The sequence below is a fragment of the Macaca thibetana genome, chromosome 13, assembly GCF_024542745.1.
Source record: "Macaca thibetana thibetana isolate TM-01 chromosome 13, ASM2454274v1, whole genome shotgun sequence".
Lineage (NCBI taxonomy): Eukaryota > Metazoa > Chordata > Mammalia > Primates > Cercopithecidae > Macaca > Macaca thibetana.
Genome location: NC_065590.1, coordinates 79,470,416 through 79,488,272, shown reverse-complemented (window position 1 = coordinate 79,488,272; position 17,857 = coordinate 79,470,416). Strand labels below are relative to the sequence as shown.

Sequence of the window (17,857 nt, the reverse complement as noted above, 5' to 3'; positions counted from 1 at the left end):
GTGTTTGGATACAGAAGTTTGAGATGCGAAGGGTCCTGCCCTCCTAGAGATTCAACAGATAATTAAGGAAAGGTGGGCTTCCTAACGCCGAAGGGACTGAGAGTAGTGAGAGTAAGGCTTAACCAGGCGGAGACGGAGTTGGGTCGGGGGAGGCAACATTTTAAGAAAATATGCGAGGGGCTGATAGGCTGGAGCGGCCGAGGTCCAATACACAGTTGTTCTTGTGGGTCTAATGCAGGTGGTTGCGATTATTTTGTCAAACAAATATGAAAAGCACCTAACGCTGAAAGCACTTGACCCAGAAATAGGAGTCAGGGCCGGGGCGCGAACCCTGAGCTGTAAAACCCTTTCCATAAGGAAGAGGATTCCAACCTCCACTACGAAAAGAGCAAAACACACCCGCTGTAAGGAACGGAGGAACGAGTCAGACGATTGGGGGCAGGTTCCAGGCGGGGGGCGTGGCCTCGGCGACTGCCGGATGTCCTCTTCCGGAACTGGCCCGTGCCCCGGAAGCAGTTGTTGTTTGTTGGGGGCCTTTTGACCAGTGACGGAGACTGTCCAGGGGTGGTCACCATGTTCCTCTCCGTCGTCTTCTGTAAGTGGGGATGGAGGCGCCGGCAGGGGTTACGGTGAGGGTTGGGGGCCCGTGACAGGCAGGGCCCCGGAATGATGCGGGGAAGGATGTGCGAACAGGCCGGGAAGCTACAACTGCGGACTTTTCCAGGCCTTCAGGACCACAGCGCCCGGCATGCCCCGCGGCGCGCCTCCCTGCGCGGACGTGTGGGTGCCTGAGAAGGGGTCTGTGGTGTCTGGATTCAGTTGCCGTCCTCGCGGACTGTTGAGTCTGGCTCTGGGGCGTTTTTCTCCAGCCCGTGTTAGGAGAATCACTGCATGTCCGAAGGACATCCGAAGATTCTGAAGGACCTCAGAATTTGTAGCCCACCCATTTCGAACTCTAAAAATAAGGAAACCGCTCCCGAGAGGGGCAATGAATTGCCCGAGTACTAACGGCAGGGCAGTGAAAGAAGTCCTCGGGCTCCCGAGTCAATGCTCTTCCTTACACCTGGCTGAATTCCCAGTAAGATTTAGTGTCTGATTTTCACCACATGTGATGGTTGTTACTATTTGCAAAGATTAACTTGTCAAACAAGAAGCTTGCTGCAGTGCAAATACTTAGAAGAGGGAAAAAGTGGAGCAGGCATTACTTTAGAAAGATTTAAAAAGTAGCCAGTCCAACAGACATGAAATTGTGCAAAATATTAAATCTAGAATTGTGTTGGTTTGATTGGCTCTTTTAACCTACCTTCTATAAAATCCTAAGGGGTTCCCTAATATATAGGGAATAGTTACTTGAGTGACACCTCATGGCGTATTTCATAAGTTAAATATTTTTGGTTATTACTGACATATAATGAACTGACATATAACTGAACTTTGCATAAGAAAGATACATTTATATTTTTATTTTCTTTTCCAACCTTTCCTGTCTACAAAAAAGTTGCCAAGAGCAAGTCAAAGTAAGTAAAGATTTTTCCTTTTTTAAACGTCACTTGTTTATGTTAGATTTGTTAAGTCTCGTTGCTCCCAGTACATCCTTATATGAAACTAAGCATTGGGCCTCGACTTCCTAAGAGTTGGTCTGTGGATTACTTAGTTGATAATTTTTTCTCTATGAACTCTTTCACAAAATATTTTCCCTCCTGCCCAACTGAGCTACTTCCGTGAGCATTGAAATACTTAAAGGAGCCTTTGCTGCTTTTCTAGTCCCAGGATTTGTGAGCTCACTGTCTGTTTCTAAACAAACCATTGGGCTGTGCTGTATTTGGACTACCACCACATTTCCATTTCCTCAAATTGAGGACCAGGGGCCATTTGTCTGGAGCTCACTAGAGGAATCCAGAAGAACAAACTCTGCTTTGATTAAATCATAGAGTCTGTTTTAATGAGTTTTATAATCACTTGGATTCATGGTATAAGCATTTCAAAAATAGCCAAGATTAAAGATTCCATGCTGTACCAGAGAGACTAGAACTACCAAACTTGTATTTCAAAATAAATGTTGTAGACAATAACTGAAGATTTTGTGGTAAAAATAGGGAAGTTCTAAAGCAGCCTTTCCTTGCAACTCAAGACATTGAAAATCCTTAAAGCTAGTCGTTTGGATTAAAGTTAATGATAAACATGTATGTTAGCGCTTTCCCTCTCAGTATCTTTTAGTTATTCACGTAGCTTTCCCCACAGTCCAGTTATTTATGTCAGAATTCCCTACCCCCAGGATGTATAGGAATCCCTTGCCTTTGGTTTCTGTAGAGGTATATTCTGACTTTTTCTACCCTTGTGATGTATTTCATATTTGTCTTGCCTGATCGACCTCATGTACCAGCTCACTAGGAGTACTGCTAGGAGTACTGTTAGCTCCTAGAGGACATAGACATAGACTTACAGAGCTTTGTATTTCCCAGAGTGCCTTCCACAGAGTAAGTGCTTAAGATTTGTTGAATCTGTGTTGAATGGATAATTATTGTCTATCTTAATTAGAAATAAATACTGTATGCCCCTTATGACGTTCACTGTGCTGAATGTTGAAAGCAATGCAGTGATGTGTAATATAGTCTTAGATGCTTCCAGGTTGTTCTGGAATTACATGAGAAATAACATGGTCTACATGAGGAGACAAGACACATGAAAAAATAACAGACAGTACAGGTATTAAAAGATCTGGTGAGGCAAACATGGACTTTCTGCTTTGGATGACTGTAACTTAAATGAAATATGAAGGGGCACAAGGTTTTGCACATTAGCAACCTAAAAGCTTCAGTCCCTTTCTTTTGGCCCTTCCTGATGATAATCATTTATGCCCCGAAGAGAGGGCTGTTCTGAGACAGCTATCTTTACCATTTCCTCACTAGCCAGCTGTGGTTACCAGTACTTTGATATTTTCCCCTTCCTGACTTCTGCTGCTCGTGAGGGTTGGATGTCTGAGGCTAGTCCCACCATGTGGCTTGATTGTTCTTATTGTTTTGGTTAGGTCGTTGTGAAGTAACTCTGTGTAGTGGAGCAAATCCTAGAGATTTGAAACCATTGAAATTGTTTCATGGAAAACTTAGGCTGTCTTACAGCTGAACCTTCTTAGGGCCAAGTGATATCCCACAACTAATATTACCCTACAGAGTTCTCAAAATGTGCCATCCCCCCATGACTGATTTTAGTTTATTTCGTCAGCTCACACGTAACAGCATACTTTTTAATCTTAGAAACATTTTGGTGAGAATGGTGAGCCAAGCTGGGACAGGTTTCTGCTTCAACACCAAGAGAAACCGACTGAAGGAAAAACTGACTCTTTTGCATTATGATCCAGTTGGTAAGATCTGGGGAGGTTAATGCTTCCAAGGCCTGTTGCCCCCTTTGTAGGCTGAACATCTGAACATCTCTGGGAGGTTTTTTTAGCCTCTGATACTAGCATTCATTTAGTAAATAGGTATTGAATGATTATTATGATGCTATTTAACATCCCAGGTGCTGGGATGCACCAGGACACAAGACAGGTTAAGTCCCTGTATTCTTGGCACTTAGTCTAGTCTGACAGGGGGAGAAAAAATGACAAATTATAAGTGCTATGAGAGAAACAATCAGGATGCTGAAGTGTAGGATTAAGTTGGGGAGTGGTAGGGAAAGTCACATTAGATGGCTAAATCAGGGAAGGTCTCTCCAGGAGGAGATAGTTAACTGAGACCTGAAGGTGAGAAACCAGCTATGTAAAGAGAATAGGTGTTAGTGTTCTGGAAACAGACAAGTGTCTTGAGAAGGGGACGGTATGGTGTCCTGGCATCATCTGTTGAACAGTGGCTACTTTTTGGGTCCTGATATAAGTTACATGAATATGATTTCTATATATTAGTGCAGTGGGGGTAGGAAATTTGATTTTTCCATTTTGTGCCATCCACTAAAATGCTGTACTATATGGTAACTTTAAATGGTCTCATTAGATGGAAGTATTTATCTAGAAGAGACAAATGTTCCCAAGGCCAGATTATCTGCTCACAAACAAAAATAGAGTCAGCACCTGATGCTGTTGGTGGACGCCTATCCTGTTTCTGGATTTTATGTGCAGATTTATGCAAAAATAGCAAACATGTTTTTACTTTTAGAGCTCTGGTTGTTCATTTCATTTTTGTGCTCTTTATAATTTTTTTTTTTTTTTTTTTTTGAGACACAGTCTCGCTCTGTTGCCCAGGCTAGAGTGCAGCGGCACGATCTCGGCTCACTGCAAGCTCCGCCTCCTGGGTTCACGCCATTCTGCTGCCTCAGCCTCCTGAGTAGCTGGGACTACAGGCACCTGCCACCATGCCTGACTAATTTTTTTTTTTTTTTTGTATTTTTAATAGAGACGGGGTTTCACCGTGTTTGCCAGGATGGTCTCGATCTCCTGACCTTGTGATCCTCCCACCTCAGCCTCCCAAAGTGCTGGGATTACAGGCGTGAGCCACCGCGCCCAGCCTGTTTTTGTTTTTTAAATGGAGTCTTACTCTGTCGCCCAGGCTGGAGTGCAGTGGTGCAATCTCGGCTCACTGCAACCTCTGCCTCCTGGGTTCAAGTGATTCTTCTGCTTCATTCTTCCAAATAGCTGGGACTACAGGTGCGTGCCACCACACCTGGCTAACTTTTATGTTTTTAGTAGAGATAGAATTTCACCATGTTAGCCAGGCTGGTCTTGAACTCCTGCCCTCAGGTGATCCACCTGCCTCGGCCTCTCAAAGTTCTGGGATTACAGGCATGAGCCACCGCGCCCGACCATCGCTTCTTAACAAGATAATGGCTGTAATAACACAAGCAGACATTTTTTAAAGGCTCTAAGAAGCACAATTGTCAGCTTAAAGTTTGTGTTCCATCCTTTAACAGAAATAAAATTCCTTGCTGTTTTTTATGGTGTTCAAATTTCTGTTTATTCATTATCACAGTAAAAAAGGGAATTCTAGGTTTGTACCTGATGATAAGGAGTCTGAATTTCAGGGTGATTCCTCATATGGTGGAAAAATGAGGAGGTTTGCTGTTGGATTGATAAGGTTTAGAATTGGATTGGTATGTTTTACTCCCTCTGATTTCTTTGTGTCAGCTGGTGAAAAGTCAAAGGGATGAACTTTACAATAAAGTGTTTTTCTACCATATTTCTCTCTTTTTTTTTTTTTTTTTTTTGAGATGGAGTCTCGCTCTGTCGCCCAGGCTGGAGTGCAGTGGCCGGATCTCAGCTCACTGCAAGCTCCGCCTCCCGGGTTTACGCCGTTCTCCTGCCTCAGCCTCCCAAGTAGCTGGGACTACAGGCGCCCGCCACCTCGCCCAGCTAGTTTTTTTAGTAGAAACGGGGTTTCACCGTGTTAGCTAGGATGGTCTCGATCTCCTGACCTCGTGATCCGCCCGTCTTGGCCTCCCAAAGTGCTGGGATTACAGGCTTGAGCCACCGCGCCTGGCCTGTTTCTCTCTCTTAGTAAAAGGTGAAAGATTTATACGAGCCGAAGAGAAACCAGAGTATATATATTTAACTCTGAGTTTATTTTTAGAAACTTGCACAACACTAATAAATATTGATTGAATAACCTTCTGTGATATTTTAAGTATTAAAAATGTATGTATTGGGCTTTTCATCCTTAGTATGGAGGTATTAGGAACTTAATATTTGTCAGTTTGATTTTAAGTTTTGAGATTGGGAAAGAATACAACCATAAACAGTTCTGATCGAAGTGGGAGAAAAGATTCACATACAAATTTCAAACAGATGCTTAGAACTTTTCTCAAAAGGAATGTCCTTAGCTTTGACAGCACAGCTTTGTCTTTTCTGAAGAAGAGAATGTTCTGGGATAGCAGACTTCCTGGCTTTCTGCCCACCTGCTGAATGCCCTGCAGGTGTTCGTGATGTTTGCCTCGGGGCCTGCCCCATTGCCCAGGGTACCAAATAGCTTGGCAGTTCTCCTAGCATGTTTTACTGTGATTAGTAAATTGTTAAGATTGAGGAAAATGATTATTCGTCTGCTTTATGAAGGAAATAGGTAAGGAAATGTAAAAAAATTCCCAACTATTTGAGCATTTCATAATACAGTCTGTGGCAAGAAGCAGCTGCATATGCCTGTCCTTTCGAACTTCTTTTCCATGTATAAAACTAGATGCTAATTTCCGAAGAGGAAGGATTAAATGCTGAGGCATAAGCTTATTAAACTTTCGTAAATGTATTGAAGGTTTATCATAAAGAGAATGAACACTTGTCAGTTTTAATTCCTTGGATGACTAAACAAGACAATATATACTTTAATTGAAGCAGAATCGGTTTTGGTTAGATGTAGGGAGAGAACTTGACAGATTCATTCTTCTATGCATTAAGCATTAAATATTTTGACAGAAAATTCATGTTTACAATTGTGGGTAGCAGTGTGTCATTTCAACTCACTTAACACGTGTTGAATGTGCACTGTGTGTCCGGCAGCAACCTTGTGAGGGAGATAGTTATCTCTTCCACAGGGAAGAAAGCAGGGTAGAGTATTTTGAGAAATTTTCCCAGGGACTCATAGCTGATAAATGGTGGAGCCAGAGTTGGAACCCAGCCTTTCTCACTCCAAGTCCCTATTCTTTTTTGTTTTTTTTTGAGATGGAGTCTCACTCTGTCACCCAGTCTGGAGTGCAGTGACGCGATCTCGGCTCACTGCAAGCTCCACCTCCCGGGTCCACGCCATTCTCCTGCCTCAGCCTCCCAAGTAGCTGGGACTACAGGCGCCCGCCACCGCGCCCGGCTAATTTTTTTGTATTTTTAGTAGAGATGGGGTTTCACCATGTTAGCCAGGATGGTCTCAATCTCCTGACCTTGTGATCTGCCCGCCTTGGCCTCCCAAAGTGCTGGGATTACAGGCGTGACCCACCGCGCCCAGCAGTCCCTGTTCTTTAATTTTTTTAAAAAATAGAGATGGGGTCTCACTGTGTTGTCCAGGCTGGTCTCGAACTCCTGAGCTCAGGCAGTCTGCCCACCTTTGCTGTCCAAAGGATTGGGATTAGAGGCCTGATTGTAATCCCAAAGGCCTGAGCCATTGTGCTTGGCCCTTCTAATTTAAACACAGTTTTTTTTTTTTTTTTTTAAGAGACAGTGTCTTTCTATGTTGCCCAGGCTGGTCTGGAACTCCTGTCTTCAAGTGATCCTCCTATCTCAGTCTCCCAAGTGCTGGGATTACGGGCATGAGCCACCATTCCTGGCCAAGTCCCTGTTCTGTCTCTTACATGGAGCCAAATTAATCTTTCTAAAACTTTTTTTTTTTTTTTCTTTTAAATCAAAACCTATCCCTGTGGTCAGGCCATGGATCCCCACTGTGAGACTCCTACCATCATCTAACCAGATGCCCATTCGTGGTTCATTTAATCCAAATGCTGATCTGTCTTCAGGGACCAAACTTGACACTTTCCATGAGGCCTTCTGTCACCATTCCTGTCCCTTCTGACCTTTAGGGTCCTCTGGGGTTTACTGAACATTTGTGTGGGCACCTCATGATGTACTGATGTATTAAATCAGGGAGTCTTCTTACACTTTTGTAAACTCTACATTGCCTCGCACAGTTCTATGGTCTTAAATATTTATTCTTTGTGTTAAAGGAATAGGTGCAGTGAATGAATGAAAAAATCCTACTCCATATAGCCTTGCTCTACTAACCTTAATCAGTTACTCCTAGTCAGGGTCATTTAAATTGTCTCCAGATTGCTTTTCAGTGAGACAACTCTCCTACCCCCCGCCTTTTTTTAAACCAAGTTTTTAGTTCCCTGTAGAAAACCATGGGGGAAATAGTTCTTGTAAATAATAACATTGATGAGAAACTGTTTTGGTTCTTTACTACCATCTTGTAATGCATTAATGCATTGTAGTCATCCTTGGAGTTTTAGGAGGATCAATCCTACTTACATTTCACGTGGTTTGAAGTATGTTAAAAAGATCCCTTATGTACAGTGTATTAATATTATAGATAAAAATCTGTTGACAGGTTAATAGTTCTTAAATTCAGCTGCCCATCAATTGAGTTTTTGTTTTGTTTTGTTTTGTTTTTTTGAGACGGAGTCTTGCTCTGTTGCCCAGGCTGGAGTGCAGTGGCCGGATCTCGGCTCACTGCAAGCTCCGCCTCCCGGGTTTACGCCATTCTCCTGCCTCAGCCTCCCGAGCAGCTGGGACTACAGGCGCCCCCCACCTCGCCCGGCTAGTTTTTTGTATTTTTTAGTAGAGACGGGGTTTCACTGTGTTAGCCAGGATGGTCTCGATCTCCTGACCTCGTGATCCGCCCGTCTCGGCCTCCCAAAGTGCTGGGATTACAGGCTTGAGCCACCGCGTCCGGCCTCAAATTGAGGAGTTTTAAAAAAATGTAGACTTCCAGTCCAACTCTAGCCTTACTAAACCAGGATTAAGGTAGGAGTGGAGAGTGAGAATGGACTTAACTTAAATAAGGTAATTCTTAATCGTAGATAGCTTGGGAATCTCATATACAGAGTATCCATGTTGATTGTAGAAGGAAAAAGCTAAAATGTCTGTGTGATAGGGACAAGTGAGGAATTGTTAGGTCATAGTTGTTTAGGTCTTCCTTGGGTGATTGTTCCATTTCTGGTGTATTTTTGTTTTAGCAAGGAGGAAATAGGTAGGGGTGGGGTGTGTGTGTGTGTGTGTGTGTGTGTGTGTGTGTGTGTGTGAGAGAGAGAGAGAGAGAGAGAGAGACAGAGAATGTTGGAAGTTAATGGAGTGCCATAGGGCATTATAGAACTATGAAAGCCTTACTGCTCAGCATCTAGTCTTCAGTCATTTTTTTTTGAGATGGAGTTTCACTCTTGTTGCCCAGGCTGGAGTGCAATGGCATGATCTCAGCTCACTGCAACCTCTGCCTCCTGGGTCCAAGTGATTCTCCTGCCCCAGCCTCCCAAATAGCTGGGATTACAGGCATGTGTCATGCCTGGCTAATTTTGTAGTTTCAGTAGAGACAAGGTTTCTCCATGTTGGTCAGGCTGGTCTTGAACTCCCAACCTCAGGTGATCCGCCCACCTTGGCCTTCCAAAGTGCTGGGATTACAGGCGTGAGCCATCGTGCCCGGCTAGCCTTCAGTGTTTCATCCAGGCAGGTAGCACTTTGTTTCAGAGAACTGTACTCTGTGATATTTACAATAATGAGATTTTGGTTATGATGTTGTAGTACCAAACTAAAAACTCCATATTTGGGTGTATTAACCCATCTCTGGGAAGTAGAGGTTTAGTGTCTATTACTCTTCCAGACAGTGTGGTCCACTTGGTTCTTGCTGCTCTTTTTCTGGAGTCTAGCTCCCAGTCTGTCCTTGCTTACCTCCTGCAAGAGTGGACATTAATTGGGTGAAAACATTGTTTTCCATTTTTGTCCCTAGTTTTCTTTCTTAATGTGAATATTTCTACATTAGTTTAAATAATGACTTGTGGGATACCAAGGATGTTGCTGATTAGCTAGTGGCCCTATAGCCATTTTCTCCAGTCTGCCCTGGCTCCTGGGATGGAGGAACTGAGTTTGCAAATCAGCTCCATCCTCATATCAAGAAATAGTAAAATAAGAGAAAGAAGAGGGCTTATGGTCTGATACATATTTTTTATAAAAATGTCGATGATACTTTATAATAATTTTCTGCTACAATTCTTTTTTTTCTCCCTCCATTAGTGAAACAAAGAGTCCTCTTCGTGGAAGATAAAAAAATACGCTCCCTTTAACTGGTGGATTGAAAGTGACTTTGATTTATAAAGAGAAGACTGAGGGCGGGGATACTGATTCAGAAATCCTGTAGTGTGTAATAAAAGAAGAGGAAATGGCATGGAATCACTGCCTCCTGTGATTTGAAGGCCATTGTGAAGGAAAACAATGCAGTGAAAGAAAGTTCTTCATATTAGGACAGATATCATTGCATCACATTTATTTATCTTTCTGGGTATTTTTATAGCCCTTAATAAAAAATATTAAAATAGCCTATGCTATTGTGTCTTAGTGATGTTTTTCCACACTATTTGAGGTTTTAAAAATCAACCACATTACTAAAAAATAACCATTGTTTCATGTAATAAATGTTTCCATAACAACACTTATGTAAGAGTTTCCAGCCTGCTCCCTCTGTACTCAAGAGAAAAGGCAGAGTAACATTCCAGAGTGATCTTGAAGAAACTCCCATGTAATAACAAAGATGGCAAGGGGGACCAGGAATGACAAAAGAAGGAGCCTTGTAACACAAATCAAGAGAACTTCTATTTCTGATTTGTGCTTAATTAGGAAAAATGCCACTGGCCTGTATTTTCAAACCCAGGTCACCAAAGCAGTATCTAGGATTTTGTGGGACAGCTTTGGATTCCTTTATTCCCTAGATTTTTCTTTCCTTTTAAAATAAAAGAAGCTATAGTGTATTTCCATAAAGCCACTACTAAGACTTCTGAGGCATGGTGGTACCACACAGCTAACTAGCATGGAATTCTGGGAGCAATCCCTAATGTTCAGATAGGGACCTCTGTGCTGCCCAGAGCCATGCACTTTCTTACTTGGGCTGTTGTTTCCCACAAGTTTTCAAAGTAGTTGTCCAGTTTTCTCCTTTGTCAAGTTCCTGGTTGAAAAGGATCTGCTCATTTTAAGCTCTGCTGGTTCACATCCTACCCCATTTAAAGCATTTGTGTGGGAGAATGATACCGTGCCCACCCTGACTACAAAATAAGAAGTTCCTTCTCCATGGCCCAAACCTGGCTCCGAGGGAAATGTACGAGCAGCTCTCTGGCGGTTTAGAGGAATTAGAGGCAGATAGTTGATGAGTCTTAGGGGCTTGTGGCCTCATGGTCAATCAGCTATTTTATGGCATCTTTTGATAAAGCTCTGGTTCAAAGCAATAATAGGTGAGATCTTGGCTCTTTTTAGGCTGAAACTGTACATAGTATTGAGTTATAAGAAAAATCACCTGCTCCTAGCTAAGCTGACGTAAAGGGTCTGTGACATGCATGAATTACTTTAAAAAAAGGAACTTACCTGGTTTAACAAATGACTTACTTATTCAGTCCATGGGTTGAATGTGGCACATAGGTGGTGGTTACTTCTTTTTTTTGATACAGGGTCTGCTTTGTCACGCAGACTGGAGTATAGTGGCGTGATCATGACTCACTGCGGCCTCAAACTCCTAGGCTCATGTTATCCTCCCACCTCAGCCTCCTGAATAGCTGGGACTACAGGCGTGTGTCACCATGCCTGGCTAATTTTTTGTATTTTTAGTAGAGATGAGGTTTTGCCATGTTGCCCAGGCTGGTCTCAAACTCCTGGGCTCAAGTAATTCTTCCGACTCGGCTTCCCAAAGTGGTGGGATTACACCCACCACATGAGCCACCATGCCCCTGTGGTGTTTACATTAAAAAAAAAAAAAATTAGTTGCTGATACATAAACATTGAAGGGTTTCAATAAATATCCAAACTTCTGCCTTCCCTTACAAAACCAGAGGTTTTGACAACACTAAGCTAAAGTTGAGTATCAGCTGCCCCTCTTAGAAAGTGCCCTTTCCCTTAAGAAGAGTCTGCTCTGGCTCTAGACACTTGTCCACAACCTCTGCCGCATGGTGCACATGGGGCATTAACAATCTGTTGACCATTGAGTTTACTTGTCCCTGAAGAGTGGTAATGTTTGTACAGATCTTGGTTGTGGAATCTTTAGTTCTGGTTGGTTTGTGCAAATGCATGGAAAGCAAAAGAATCATCGTTACAAATGAAGCTTGAGGATGACTTTTTGTAGAAGAACTAATATTTGCAAAGAAAGGGGATGACATTTTCTAGTAAGTGTTAGCCAGGAGCAGCCACCCCCAAGTACATTTTATTCCCAGGTATATTTATTTTGGGACTAATAGCAATCAAAACAGAGTAAGCGGAAGGTCTTTTTTGTAAGGGTAAGATGACTGTGTTCCTGCAGCCTGGACGCTGACTGCTGCAATGAAATTGGATCTCTTGAGCATGTCTTCCAAGGACAAATTTGGATAGTAAGCCAGGTAGAAGGCCAAAGCTCCCACAAAGCTGTCACCAGCACCCTGTAATTAAAAGCACACTTTTGAAGACAAGCATGTAGTCAATCTGTTGCCCAAACTGCATATTTTAAAAATATTTAAGTAAACTTAATTTTAGTTTTAGATTTATAGAAAAGGTACAAGGATAATACAGAGTTTCCATGTACTCATACCCAGTTCTGTTAACATCTTACTGTGGTACATTTATCACCACTAAAGAAATAATATATTATTAACTGAACTTCATACTTTTTTTCAGATTTTACTAGTTTTGCTTAATGTCCTTTTTCTGTTCCAGGATCCCATCCAGCATGCCATATTACATTTAATTGTCATATTTGCATAGACTCCTGTAGGCTGTGATAGTTTCTTAGACATTCTTTGTTTTTGGTGATTTTTTTTTTTTAAGAGACATGGTCTTACTCTGTTGCCCAGGGTGAAGTGTAGTGGCACAATCATAGCTCACTGCAGCCTGGGCTCAACTCCTGAGTGAACTCCTGCTGGGCACTGGCAATCCTCCTGCTTCAGCCTCCCAAGTAGCCGGAACTACAGGCATGTGCAACACCTGGCTAGGTTTTAAAAATTTTAATTAAAAAAAAAAAAAAAAGACAGGGTCTCACTATGTTGACTAGCCTGGTCTTGAACTGCTGGCCTCAAGCAATCCTCCTGCCTCAGCCTCCCAAATGCTGGGATTACAGGTGTGAGCCACTGCACCTGGCTGTTGTTGATGACTTTGATAGTTTCGAGGAGGACTGGTCACGTATTTTGTAGCACGTATCTTAATTGAGATATGTCCGTTTTTCTCACAGGCTGTGGTTATGGTTTTTGGGAGGAAGACCACAGAGGTGAAATGTCATTTTCATCACATCATCTGAAGGGTACATACGATCAACATGACTTCTCACTGATGGTGTTAACCTTGATCACCTGGCTAAGGTAGTCTTTGCCAAGTTTATCCACTGTAAAGTTACTTTGCTCCCTTTTTTCATGTTACACTCTTTTTTTTTTCTTTTAATTTTTTTTTTTCATGTTGGAAAGCAAGTCATTAAGTGTATTCCACTCTTAAAGGTTGGGGAATTATTCCCTGAAGTTATGCTCTATCTTCTTAAGGGTGGAGTTTCTATGTTCTATCTCCTTAAGGGTGGAGTTTCTACATAAATTATTTGGAATTCTTCTGTATGGGAGATTGGTCTCTTCCATTTATTTATTCAGTCATTTATATCAGTATGAACTCATCGTTATTTGTTTTATTCTTTGGGCTATAATTCAATGCCATATTATTTTGTTGTTCAAATTGTTCCAGCTTTGGCCATTGGGAGCTTTTCCAGTTGGCTTCCGTGTCCCTTTGACATACGCCCATCCTTTTGGTTTTGAGTACTTTCTGGCATTACAAGATGCCCCAGGGGGCCGGGTGTGGTGGCTCACACCTGTAATCCCAGCACTTGGGAGGCTGAGGTGGGCACATGGCTTGAGCCCAGGAGTTTGAGACCAGACTGGGCAACATGGCAAAGCCTTGCCTCTACAAAAACAAAACAAACAAAATCCCCCAAGATGCTCCAGGGTCATCTTGTATAGTCCCTGCCCTAGCCCTAGAATTAACCATTTCTTCATTAAAAATGCATGCAGAAAGAGCTGAGAGCCATTTGATATTATTTCTAAACCAAATATAGGGGCACATCAAGTTTCTTTCCATTTTCTCTGAAGCTCCAAAGATCCAAGCTGGTGAAGGCCATGGAGACACAAAACATCCTGAGAAAGTCTATGGACGTGTGCCTTTGGACAGAGCAATACCTTGTCATGTTTGGCTAACAATTGTGTTCAGGACAATTTAAATGTGACTACACAGTCTCACTTGAAAAACCATTCTTGTATTCAACAGCTCTCAGGGTCGTTTTCTACCTCTTTCCAGTTTGCTGGTTCCTTAGACCAGGCTTTCATAACAAATCTTGAGGCTATACCTCAGGCTTTTTAAAGAACCTTGGCATGCAAGATTGTTCCAGTCACAGTTGATGTATTTGATGGGCTATGTGCCCAGCACAGTGATGGGTGCTAGAAAAGGACTAAAATCCATTGTGGATTAAATGCTAAATAGCATGGCAGAATTTGTAAGTGCTGTTAGATTTTAAGAAGGGGTTTGAAGAAAGCCCCCCCAAGAAGGGAGCCCTTATAGAACGAGCCAGATTTATAAAGAGAAGGCAGACCTCAAAGAATAAAGACACAGGAGGAGAAAGGACCAGAGTGAGCTCATGAAACCATGAGTGGCTTTAAGGAGAATGACATTTCCCCTTGTTTTCACAGACAAAGCCATCAATATTAAATTCGCCAAGGGGTGATAGTAATGCAGCTGTGAATGCAACTTTCATTCCCCCCATGAATGTTGTCTGAGTGCCTAAAATGTGTTAGGCCCTATGCTAGGTGCTTTGCAACCTTTACTGGTCTTTCCTGAAGGATGCAATGGAGAAAGAGACAGACATGGTTCCTTCCCACTCGCAGTTTACAGCACAGCAGCTGACATGAGGAAGGTCTGAAACCTGAGGAACTAGAGGGTGAGCTGACTGGAGGGTTATTACAAAAACATGGAAAATGCCACAAGATATGAAGAGCTATGGCAAACTCCCAGATGCCAAGTCTTGACTCCTCCTTACATTATATACAAAATTAAATTCCAGCTAAAGTCTTGAATGTAAAAAACAAAACAGTACAATAATAAGATGAATATTTTGATGAATATTTTTGTATAACCCCAGACAGGGAAAACATAAGTCAGTAAACACAAAAAGACATAATGAAAAAAATAACAGGTTTTTAATTTTATAAACATATTTTAAAAATATGTCCAAAGACACTATAAATAAAGCCAACTGAAAAAGTACAGATTTGGTGAAAATCCTTGCAATACATGTAACATATCCTCATTATTCAAAGAATATCTTCAAATTGCTAGGAAAAAGACAAATGTAGGATAAAAGTGAATAAAGATATAGACCTGCAATTTCAGAAAAGGAAATGTATATGGTCAGTAATAAACATATGAAAAGATGGTCAATGACTAGAAAATGTATAATGCTTAGCTGGGTGCGGTGGCTCACGCCTGTAATCCCAGCACTTTGGGAGGCTGAGGTGGGCGGATCACGAGGTCTGGAGTTCAAGACCAGCCTGGCCAAGATGGTGAAACCCTGTCTCCACTAAAAATACAAAAATTAGCCAGGCATGGTAGCACGTGCCTGTAATCCCAGCCACTCGGGAGGCTGAGGCAGAAAATTGCTTAAACCCGGGAGGTGGGGGTTGCAGTGAGCCGCGATCGCGCCACTACACTCCAGCCTGGGTGACAGAGCGAGACTCCATTTCAAACAAACAACAACAACAACAACAAAAAGACAGAATATGCGTAATGCTCTTTGATTCAACAATTTCAATCCTGCTCCTGGGAATCTCCTACAGAAGGAAAAGCTCCTGTAATATAGGAATATAGGTACAAAGATGCTTATTGCTGCATTATTTTCAAAGGCAAAACATCTACCAAATAGGATGAATAAACTGGCACATTCTTATTATGGAAAAGTATTCAGCTATTAATGAGAAAAGTCTAGCAATATAAGCACATACTTGGAGAAATGTCCATTAGTTAAGTCAAAAAAGGAGGTTTCTGCGTCCATGATCCCATTTGGGGGAAAAGAAATAAAAGAATGAAGAAAAGACAAATACCTATCTGTATGAGCATATGTGGGGTTTTTTTTTTGTTTGTTTTTTTTTTGTTTTTTTTTTTGAGACGGGGTTTTGCTCTTGTTGCCCAGGCTGGAGTGCAATGGCACGATCTCGGCTCACAGCAACCTCCGCCTCCCAGGTTCAAGCGATTCTCCTGCCTCAGCCTTCCGAGTAGCTGGGACTACAGGCGCATCACGCCTGGCTAATTTTGTATTTTTAGTAGAGACGGGGTTTCTCCATGTGGGTCAGGCTGGTCGTTTTTTTTTTGAGACGGAGTCTCGCTCTGTCGCCCAGGCTGGAGTGCAGTGACGCGATCTCGGCTCACTGCAAGCTCCGCCTCCCGGGTTCACGCCATTCTCCTGCCTCAGCCTCCTGAGTAGCTGGGACTACAGGCGCCGCCACCACGCCCGGCTTTTTGTATTTTTAGTAGAGACAGGGTTTCACCGTGTTAGCCAGGATGGTCTCGATTTCCTGACCTCCTGATCTGCCCGCCTCGGCCTCCCAAAGTGCTAGGATTACAGGCGTGAGCCACCGCACCCGGCGTCAGGCTGGTCTTAAACTCCCGACCTCAGGTAATCTGCCCGCCTCGGCCTCCCAAAATCCTGGGATTATAGGCATGAGCCACTGCGCCTGGCCCAGCACATGTGTATTTTTTAAAAAGAATATAGAGAATATAGAATGAAGGATATGTATCAAATTGTGAATATTTGGTTTTCTTATGTGCCAGGTACAGGGACAGTGATCTTTTCTTTATATACTTCTATATTGTTTGATTTATTATAAGTTTATAATATTTTTCCAAAAAAGTTTAAGCTAACAAAAGGATGAATAGGTTAGCCATGCCTCTGTGCCTGCCTACCTTGCACCCTGACCAGAGTGGAGGCAGGAGGCAGAAAGGAGACATTCTGGCATTGCCGACAGAAATCAGGTTTACCTACCCCTCTGATAGCTACCGGGGTATTTCTGGCTGCAGACAAGGTTTTTTAGAAAGTTTTAAAAATATGGCTGGGCTCTGTGGCTCATGCCTGTAATCCCAGCACTTTGGGGGGCCGAGGCGGGTGGATCATGAGGTCAGGAGTTCAAGACCAGCCTGGCCAAGATGGTGAAACCCTGTCTCTACTAAAAATACAAAAAATTAGCCGGGCGTGGTGGTGGGTGTGCCTGTAATCCCAGCTACTCAGGAGACTGAGGCAGAGAACTGCTTGAACCAAGGAGGTGGAGGTTGCAGTGAGCCAAGACCATGCGACTGCACTCCAGCCTGGGCAACAGAGTGAGACTCTGTCTCAAAAAAAAAAAAAAAAGAAAGTTTAAAAAATATTATACCCACACCTGAAAACACTCTTAAAATCACTAAAATTCTTTTCCACTACAGCCAAGGCCAGGGAAACACAGGGCTTGGTGGAACTGTGTGTGCTGGAAGCATTATTTAGGCAGCAACAATTCTCACAATTTGATTACCCTTCATTCTCAGGGCTACATTACATGTTGCTTTTTTCTTTCTTTCTTTTGAGACACGGTCTCACTCTGTCACTCAGGATGGAGTGCAGTAGCATAATCATAGCTCACTGATGCCTTGATCTCCCAGGCTCAAGCAATCCTTCCACCTCAACCTCCTGAGTAGCTGGGACCACAGGTGTGCAACACTATACCCAGCTAATCTTTTTATTTTTTGTAGAGATGAGGTTGGCCAGGCACAGTGGCTCACATCTGTAATCCCAGCACATGGGGAGCAAGACCAGCCTGGGCAATGTTGCGAAGCCCTGTCTCTACAAAAAACATAAAAATTAGCTGGGCATTGAGGTGTGTGCCTGTAGTCCTAGCTACCTGGTAGCCTGAGGCAGGAGGATCACCTGAACTCAGGGATGTTGAGCCTGCAGTGAGCTGTGATCATGTCACTGCACTCTAGCCTGGGCGAAAGAGTGAGATCCTGTCTAAATAAACAAATAAATAAATAGGCAGGGTCTTCCCATAAATAGGTAGGCTGGTCTCAAACTCCTGGGCTCAAGGGATCCTCCCGCCTTGGCCTCCCAAAATGCTGGGATTACAGGTACGAGACGCTGTGCCTGGCCTACACACTGTGTTGCTAGAGAATAAAAGATAAGTCCTTCCTATATTA

The 17,857-nt window shown here is 42.9% G+C and overlaps 2 protein-coding genes and 1 long non-coding RNA gene across 5 annotated transcripts in view; 2 read left to right on the top strand and 1 right to left on the bottom strand.

Annotated features, from left to right (window-relative positions):
- Positions 1-453: 453 nt before the first annotated feature.
- On the top strand, positions 454-9,983 carry LOC126933843 (uncharacterized). Its single transcript, XR_007718739.1, has 3 exons — positions 454-595; positions 1,499-1,517; positions 9,683-9,983. It is a non-coding gene; the product is annotated as an uncharacterized LOC126933843 (long non-coding RNA).
- Positions 2,586-9,983, top strand: LOC126933842 (39S ribosomal protein L33, mitochondrial-like). The gene is made up of 2 exons (XM_050754030.1): positions 2,586-3,361; positions 9,683-9,983. The coding sequence occupies exons 1-2, from the start codon at positions 3,181-3,183 to the stop codon at positions 9,730-9,732; spliced, it is 231 nt and encodes a 76-aa protein (XP_050609987.1). The 5' UTR covers positions 2,586-3,180; the 3' UTR covers positions 9,733-9,983.
- Positions 9,984-11,764: 1,781 nt separating this feature from the next.
- RBKS (ribokinase) overlaps positions 11,765-17,857 on the bottom strand; it is a 110,432-nt gene continuing 104,339 nt past the window's right edge. For all 3 annotated transcript variants that reach the window (XM_050754018.1, XM_050754013.1, XM_050754014.1), the window contains exon 8: positions 11,765-12,060. In XM_050754018.1, coding sequence (XP_050609975.1) covers positions 11,887-12,060 — 174 coding nt within the window. In that variant the 3' untranslated portion in view covers positions 11,765-11,886. The remainder of the gene's footprint in view (positions 12,061-17,857) is intronic.